The 9,259-nt window shown below is 45.7% G+C and overlaps 1 protein-coding gene across 1 annotated transcript; it reads right to left on the bottom strand.

Annotated features, from left to right (window-relative positions):
• Nucleotides 1-579: 579 nt before the first annotated feature.
• MRNIP (MRN complex interacting protein) lies at nucleotides 580-8,938 on the bottom strand. The gene is made up of 7 exons (XM_054036901.1): nucleotides 8,795-8,938; nucleotides 5,659-5,718; nucleotides 5,464-5,561; nucleotides 4,616-4,688; nucleotides 4,079-4,218; nucleotides 3,736-3,838; nucleotides 580-1,909 (listed from the first exon to the last, which is right to left on the bottom strand). Exons 1-7 carry the CDS (start codon nucleotides 8,852-8,854, stop codon nucleotides 1,265-1,267), a joined length of 1,179 nt encoding a protein of 392 aa, XP_053892876.1. The 5' UTR covers nucleotides 8,855-8,938; the 3' UTR covers nucleotides 580-1,264.
• Between the last annotated feature and the right edge of the window lie 321 nt (nucleotides 8,939-9,259).

Below are 9,259 nucleotides of genomic sequence, written 5' to 3'. Positions count from 1 at the left end.
AAAGAAGTTAATCAACGGTCTCTCACTTTTCTAGAAGCTGTGACTGTTGCTGAGACGGGAACTGCTTCTTATGCTACAGCAAATATTCAAGCACCCAGCACTGTTGTAGGTATAGATCTAATCCTAGATAAAGAGTGGAGGACAAGAGTTCTAGAAGAGAGTAGGATTAACTTCTCTCTAGAGAGATGACAAACAACTGTGGTGGCACCTACTCCAGAACGCACAGCAGCCCTAGATTGACAGAAGCTTACCGTAAGGTGATACATCTCAATGAGATCCCTGGACTACCCAGCTTCAGCTCTCAGGGCTCTCCCAACCCTCTGCCTTAGTATCTGTTACACAAGTATCAGAGGAGGGTTCTTGCCTTATTTTGCTAACAACCCAATAGCATCTGCTAGTCCAGAAGCAAATTCCAAGCCCTTAGAGAGAATAGCTACACTTCCCAGCTCACTTAGTAAATTCCTCACTCCCCCTAGGAGGAATGACTAGCTTAAATCATGTCTGCCCTACTATTAAAACAGTCAATGCAGGAGTGAGGGCTCGTATTTGAGTTGTAGAGAAGTGTAGTAGACGCTCAGGCCTTTTCTGCACACTAATGTTCTTTATTAATTTGTAATGGAAGAAGAGCAATTGGGGTAATGACACAGAAGCACTTAAGTTAATTCCAGAGACAAATGAACTTTCAAAACATTAGATCTCCAATAGAAGAGGGGGAGAAGCACCCAGTCCTCCATGAGTAGGGCCTAGCAGTGCTCTTAGTGAAGTATTGGCTCTCCTAAGGGTCACTACAGCCAGTGACAGTTATGCAGCAGCAGGGCTTTGCCTCTGGAACTATAGGGAAAAGCACAGCTCATGCTTCTGGCCAGGCAAGAGCCCACCTTTCAACTTCCTCCTCAGATACACCCACTAGGAGAGTACAATGCACTACCAGAGGAACCTATTGTATTGCCAACAAAATCTTTTACTCGTGAACAGTAAAACCCCACAATAATTGCTCTGAACAGTCAGATACCTGAAAGGAAAGTCTCAGGTCAGTTTTTCTTCTCCATACAGAAATGTACATCTCCATATAGGAATGTCAGAGAAAGGTTATGGATATTTCCTTTAGGAAATTCATTCCATGTTAATTCAAACTTTGGAAGAAGGTGAGGAAATGAGACTCTGTCCTTAAACTAGGGACCACCAACAGGCATTAAGGGTCATCATGCACCGGGGGGGAGGGAGAGAACAGGCAAGAAAGTTGAAGTGCAGAGCCTGGAACTTTTCAAAGATCATCAAAATCATCTGTGCAAAAGAAGCTGCTACTTGGAGCAGTAAGACACTGAGGCACCCCACTAGAGCTAGCAAAAGGATCTGTAGAAGTAAAGGTCACAGCATCCTTAGATAAACAGTTCGCTGGCATCACAGTGCCTGCCAAGCATTGCCTGCCTTCATTGTTCTCTGCAACACCAGACGCTGCCCTACTCAGGCAGTCCTTATATTTTCCAGAAAGCACATCCCCAATAGCTGCATGACTGATGTCAAAGGCAGTCTGCCCCCTGGCAGCCAGTGTGGTGCTATGAAGCTTTGAGGCATATTTCTGTGCTGTACGCTTATTGTTAGTGAAGCTCTGTTCAGTTTGGGCACCTGTGCCTGGAGATTCAGAATCTTCCTCCTGCTGTGGATATCCATCAGACATTAGAAAGTTTCCTGCAGAGGCCCTCTGTGTCTCTAACTTCCAACTGCTCGTCTGTGCTGCAAGGGTTATGTAACCAGTATTATGGCTGCTAGGAGACGGGAGAAATTTTCCCCACTTGGACACAGTGACATTAGTTGACTCAGGAGCTGGTGTATTCTCAGGTACCACAACGCTGTTACATATATAATCTCTGCAGGCCTGGTCAGCTACAGTTGGTGAATCTTTCCTGCTCTGTAACAAGAAAACAAAATGGGTGTGCTTGCTGGTGCTATAGCCTAACTGCAGTGAGCCTGGTGAACACAGAACTGACAAGACAGATATGCAAGAAGTAATCCTGTTCTTCCAACCAGGCTCACTGTTATTCCTCATCACTTTACTTTCCAGTGAGAGGTGAGATTGGTACAGAGCCAGCTATTCTGACGTATGGTGAAAAAGAACAGTCATGAAGCAGAACCCACTCTGCCCAGGTCAGCTCTACTGTCCAAAGAATAGGAGCTGTTTTGAAATTGTATTTCACTAGAGGTTGAGTATATCCAAATATTTCATTTCACTTACACATCACTTAATTAGTCACCAGCATATAATCCTAAATATGCAGATGAAAGGGGAACCCTGCTGGTTTGCTCTCCTGACCTCTATTGGGCTGTCTATACACTATCTTTCTAGGTACCAATCTTGCCCCATCACTGTAGTGTCTGAGTGCCTCTCAATCTTTAATGTATTTACCCTCACAATACCCCCAGGGTCAGGGCAGTGCTATTATTCCCATTTTACAGATGGAGAACACTAACCCTAAGTGACTTACCCCAAGGTACCACAGGAAGTCTAGCAGAGCAGGACACCGAACCTGGGTCTCCCACGTCCAAGGCTTTAAACCATCCTGCCTCTTTCTCCTCCCCTCAATGAGGGAATAAGCTACACCACTAAGCACCTGTTAAACTGGGGTCCACACTAGCAGTTATACTGATTTCATTATTTTGGTTAAAAAAATTCACATCGCTAACTAAAATATAGTTATACTGGTATAAAATGGTTTACAACCAGCGCTCAGACTGGGAAAGCTCAGGAAACCAGGACATTTGGTGTTTGGGTGTAGCTCAGCAACTCTTCTTTAGTCAGCTGCCCAGGGTGCAGTTTCATCCAATCCCTGGTTTGAAAAAGGAGGCCTGCTTGGAAGAATTATGGGCTGGAGGTTGGCCCGTTATTTACTGAAGTTGTATTTCACTCCTCTCAACCATAGGACAAATGAAACTGAACTAAGAAAGGGGCAGAGTAAAGAATTATTTGTGAAATCTCTTCGCTGACTGCATATTCGGCAAACTCGATACTTGTGACAACCACCCTCTGACTGACTCCTGCACAACAGGGCCAGAGCCACCCACTACACTGTTACTGCTTGATACAACAAGCAGTCACTGCCCAATTGTGGCAAAAGCAAGGAAAGCATGATACCAGGAGCAGCGAGGAAGGCCAGCCAAGTCCAGTGCTAGCCTGGGAACTGGAGATCCAGGTTCAATTCCATGCTCCACCACAGACTTCCTGTGTAACCTTGGGCAAGTCACTTAGTCTCTCAGTGTCTCAGTTCCCCATCTGTAAAATGGGGATGGTTAGCACATCCCCATTCTGAACAAGGGATAAATACATAAGGTTGTGAGGTGCTAGGATACTTACATGACCCCCCTATTACCATACTATATAAGGTCAATAGGGAAAAGTCAGTAGAGTAGCTGGGCTAACAGGAGATTTTGACAGCAGCCCTAAGCTATAGCCAACTTACTGGGGAGGAGCATGCAATCACTGCATGCTGTACTGATGGGAGACTCAGGCAGAGGGGGTTAGTTTACACAGAAACAGCACTATATTTGCCTAACTATAACCTTCAAAGATAAACTACTGTTATGCAGATTTAGTCCTCTTGCCTCCCCGAAACAGATGGTTACATGGAAGGGTGGGGGAAAGGAGGGGAAATGACTTTTATAACAACCTTTGAATGAAGCACACACACAAGGCCAAAGAAAATAATTTAGAGATAGGAAACATTTGCTACAACAAAATACCTCAAAGGTTTTGACTTTCTTGGCTTGGCCAGTGAGCCCATACATTCCCTTTTCCTCAAAGCACTCCAGAGCATCATTGTGGCAGAAGCTGCTCTTGCGTTTCCTGGTGGGGGAGCAGGAGATGGGAATTCATAGAGATGTTAGATTAGCTCAGATGGGAAATTTCATAGATTAAAAAAGTGCAGATCTGCCAAGAGGTGAGGTTTTCATCCCCAAGTACCCAACACTCCTCAGGTCAGTTCGGATTGGTCACTGCAGCCTCAGTGAACATGCCCAAAATACTGCCCAACAAATCCCCACCATCAAGCTAAAATAAGCCTTACGGAAGAAGTTATTTTTGCACCTTTGTTCTTCCACAATGTTCTTTTTATGGGAGTACACCTGCTCTCTGTCTGTATACACCTCCTCCTCCTGATCTTCACTGTCCTTGTCCAGATACTTATTCCACCGGCTGACCAAGGGACTGAATTCCACATCTTCTTCCTACAATGTTGTAGAATGACTCAGAATGACTCCTCCAAGGAGCCCCCACAGGTGGAGTCACCACAGAGATACTAAAAGTCCTAACTTTCATTGGCTTCAATAAGAATTGAGTGTGCTCAGCATTTCATGGGAAGAGATCCCAAACTGAGCTGTATTAGTGGTTATGTTCCAAAACATCATCATGGAGCAGAGCTTCCACACATCCTTTTCCGTTCACACACTGTCCTGGAGCCTCCTCACTCACGGGCTAGTTTCTCCATTTGTTTTATAGCACACAGTCTTCAGAACAATTTAGAGGGAACACTGGCCGCTGCACTACATGGCATCCTCTTTGCTACTTTACAATTGGTTGGTGTTTGATTTAGCTTTGTAGATACCATTTGTCTCAGTGTCTTACCTGCCAGCCCACGTTTTCTTCCTGTGGAACTCCTGTGTTCTCTTTGTTATTATTCACTGGTTCCTCTATACACCTAAAAATAAAAGATTTAGTCTAGGGTTCCTAGGGTATTTGTCTTATATCTATATGCACCTAACCATTAGCACCAGGGACAGAGAACAGGAACAAAAATATGTAGGAAAACAAGTCCACAGAACAGCAGATGTGAATTATAGGATTTACCAGTGGAAATAGTAATGCCCATTTCCCAGATATTTGCAAGTGGACTGGGTGGTTGGCGGAAACAGAAAACCAGTCAGATTTTCCAGCACAGTGGCCATTACACCCATGCTGCTGACAATAACAAACTTCTCAGCACGAGCAGAGGGGAGTGCCCACTGATACTTAATGGAAACTACTTGAATTCCAACACTGCAAACAAGGAGGTGGGGATTTTCATTTAGTCTCCCAACCTGACAGTACTAATCCAACACTGCTTAACAGAGTATGCAATAGGTCACCACTCCCACAGTCAGTCAGGAAGTAAACAAGAAGGGCCAGTTTCAAAGATCATCCACTGCATTTTTGCATGTGAACTATGTAAACGCAATTTGTGCAATTTATCAACTGAACTTATTTGACAGGACTTCTAGTGAAAAAACAAGGTTAGGACAATATGTTCCATGGATAATTTGTCCCTAAGATTTGCTTGACACGACTGTGTTCCACATCTTTGCAACTGTAAGAAATTCACTCCCTCCAGAGATCAGCTTAGGTAGTTTCCATTTAGAGGTCTGATATGTTGAGCACATTAATTGAGACTTGCATATTAAAATAAAGGAACAGATAAGAAATACTCAGTACTCTACCAAGATGTTCCCTCAGCTGCCACCTCCGTCCCAGCCCGCAGCAAGTTTAATTTTTGGACATGGCGTCTACAGTCAGACCCAGAGCCTTGGCCATAGGCCTGAAAAGGAAATTAAGACAGAGATGAGGGCTGAGATGCTGGAGAGGCCTCGCTCTGGCTCTAGCATGACACAAAGAAACAGTCTCCCCACACTCACCTTTAGCAGCATCTGCTTCTCACCACACACTTTGCAGCTCCATTTTTTGCTCTTTTTAACCTAAGAGAATGATTGGAGGAGAGCAGGAAGCACTGAGTCTAATAGCAGGGATGTGCCATTTGCCTTCAGGCCCCAACTGCCCAGCACACAGGGAGACATCACCCACCTGTACTGCTCCAGGCTAACACTGGCTGCTGCGGCTTGTCTCCCTTCACCTGGACAGATCTCTGAGCCCCTGCAGTGCCCTCAACAGACCTCAGCCCTCTGAGGCCAGAGCACCCCTATAGAACCCCCTTGGCCAGAGCCGCTGCAGGACACCCCCAAGACCTCACCCCCTCCCCACCCTAACCCTCTTGGAACCCAAGACCTCACCATCCCCCAGGCCAGAGTCCCATGCAGGACCCCCCTGCCAAGACCTCCCCCAAGCACCAACTTCTGGAGGAATTCTGCGCCACTGCGCACATGCAGAATTCACATTCCCTGCAGATTTTTTTTTCCACTGCAGAAAATACATTATGTTGGAGAGGCGCTGCAGTTAAGCCTTTCGCCCACCAGAGGCTGCTCTGGCACCAGAACAGAGGGCAGCTGGCTTACGGGCCATTGCAGCCAGCAGGCAATAGGGAGACAAGGCTACGTTCCTCACAGCGCCTTGCATGCGGGGCCAGGTCAGGAGGCATGGGATATGGGGTGGGCAGACAGAGCGAGGCACACAGGGCTGCTGGGAAGGTCACATACTAGGGTTCTGATGGGCTAGTGTGGGAGGACAGACTGGAGTGGGGGGCTGAATAGGTGCAGGGCACAAGGGGACGGGGTGCAGGGAGACAAGGGGACGGGGGTGGCTGAGTGGTGCTCAGGGACACAAGGGGCAGCAGATGTTCCTGACTGAAAGAGAGGCTAGGGGTCAGCCAGAGTTTGCATAGGGGAGGCTCCCAACTCCCTAACAATCCCGCACCCAAAAACCCCAACTGTTCTATACTTCTCCCACCCACACCCAACAACTCTCCAGGTTTACTCCTAGGATTCTTCCCAGCAATTACTTCCCTCTCCCTCAGCTCCTCCGTTACCTTGACTTCCCTAAGCCTTTGAACTGCTTCTGAGGGGTGCAGTAAATAAGCTACTGTATTGTAGTTTAAAAGAATTATTACTCAAATTCTGTATTTAATCTACAACCCTAATTATCGCACTTAACTCACGCGATTAACTCAAAAAAATTAAATTGAGATTAATCGCAGTTTTAATCACACTGTTAAATAGAATATCAATTGAAATTTATTAAATTTTTTTAGATGTTTTTCTACATTTTAAAATATATTGATTTCAATTACAACACAGAATACAAAGTGTACAGTGATCACTTTATATTATTATTTTATTACAAAGATTTGCACTATAAAAAAGATAAATGAAGTAGTATTTTTCAATTAATCTCAGACAATATCGTCATGCAATCTCTATCGTCAAAGTGCAACTTACAAATGTAGATTTTTTTTGGTTCGGTAACTGCACTCAAAAACAAAACAATGTAAAACTTTATAGCCTACAAGTCCACTCAGTTCTACTTCTTGTTCGATCAATCACTAAGACAAACAAATTTATTTACATTTACGGAAGATAATGCTGCCGGTTTCTTATTTACAATGGTCACCTGAAAGTGAGAACAGGCCTTCACATGGCATTGTGTAGCCAGCACTGCAAGGTATTTACGTGCCAGATATGCTAAACATTCGTATACCCCTTCAGGCTTCGGCCACCATTCCAGAGGACATGCTTCCATGCTGATGACGCTCGTTAAAAAAATAATGCGTTAATTAAATCTGTGACTGAACTCCTTGGGGGAGAATTGTATTTCTCCAGTTCTATTTTACCCGCATTCTGCCATATATTTCAAGTTATAGTAGTCTTGGATGATGACTCAGCACACATTGTTCATTTTAAGAACACTTTCGCTGCAGATGTGACAAAATGCAAAGAAGGTACCAATCTGAGATTTCTAAAGATTTCTAAAGCACTTGACGCAAGGTTTAAGACTGTGAAGTGCCTTCCAAAAATCTGAGAGAGATGAGGTGTGGACTATGCTTTCAGAAGTCTTAAAAGAGCGGGAACTACAGAACCCGAACCACCAAAAAAGAAAATCAACCTTCTGCTGGTGGCATCTGACTCAGATAATGAAAGTGAACATGTGTCAGTCTGCACTGCTTTAGATCGTTATAGAAACCCCTCATTAGCACGGATGCATGTTCTCTAGAATGGTGGTTAAAGCATAAAGGAACATATGAATCTTTAACGCATCTGGCACATAAATATCTTGCGACGCCGGCTACAACAGTGCCATGAGAACACCTGCTCTTACTTTCAGGTGACACTGTAAACAAGAAGCAGTCAGCATTATCTCCTGACAATGTAAACAAACTTGTTTGTCTGAGTGACTGATTGAACAAGAAGTAGGACTGAGTGGACTTGTAGACTCTAAAGTTTTACATTGTTTTATTTATGAATAGTTATTTTTGTACATAATTGTACATGTGTAAGTTCAACTTTCATGATAAAGAAATTGTATTATGAAAAATACTATTTCTTTTGTTTATAGCACAAATATGTGTAATACAAAATAAATATAAAGTGAGCACTGTACACTTTGTTTTGTAATTGAAATCAATATTTGAAAACATCCAAAAAGTTTAAATCAATGGTATTCTATCATTATTTAACGTGAATACCGCGATTAATTTTTTTTAATCATATGATTAATCACGATTAATTTTTTTAATCGTTTGACAGCCCTAGTATTAATATGCCTAGTCAGGCATCTATTTGTCAAAAACCATCTCTTTTGTTGTCTGTATTGTTACACACACACTTGCTGACAGGTATTTTGAAACAAATGACCAAAGTGACTGAAACTCGTGTGATTATATTGTATAAATTTGACAAATAAAACATGCGGAATTTTAAATGTTTGGTGCAGAATTCCCCCAGGAGTAAGGACCCCCCCCGACCTCAGCCCCCCCCCGGGCCGGGCCAGGCCGGGCCAGCCCCCCCCCAGAACCCGCCCAACAACACCTGCCCCCCCCCGGGCGAGAACCCCCCGCAGGACCCCCCCAAGGCCCCTCCCCCTGAACTCCTCAAGCTGCCCCACCTGGTGGACCTGGAAGGTGCCGCAGGAGCAGCACCTCAGCACCTGGAACCGTTGCCCCATCCCGTGAGCGGCCGCCCTGGGCTGAGCTCCGCCGACCCCTGCAGCGCGCGGGGAACCTCCCCCGGCACCCGCCGTTCGCTCCCGGCTTCCGGTCACACACACACACACTGGCCTCTACTTCCGGTGGAGAGACAGTCCCCCTGCCAGCGGGGCGCTCTGGGGTACCTACTCCTCGCCAGTCCTCCAACCCCGCCCCCTGCCGGAGGGGCTGAGGCTCCTCTTGCGCAGAGCCCCGCCCGGGGAATGGCAAGATGGCGGCAGAGCCCAGCGCGGGGGGCGGCGCGGAGGGAAGGGAGCTCCGCGGGGGGGGGGGGGGGGGGGGTGTGAGCTCGGCCCCCCACGGGTGTTTTGGGTGTACTCGCCGGTCTCGCCGCTTTATGTGCCTGCCGCCCAGTGGCTGCCTGA

This window comes from Malaclemys terrapin, chromosome 8, assembly GCF_027887155.1.
Source record: "Malaclemys terrapin pileata isolate rMalTer1 chromosome 8, rMalTer1.hap1, whole genome shotgun sequence".
NCBI classification, from domain to species: Eukaryota; Metazoa; Chordata; order Testudines; family Emydidae; genus Malaclemys; species Malaclemys terrapin.
This window is presented reverse-complemented; position numbering and strand designations above follow the sequence as displayed.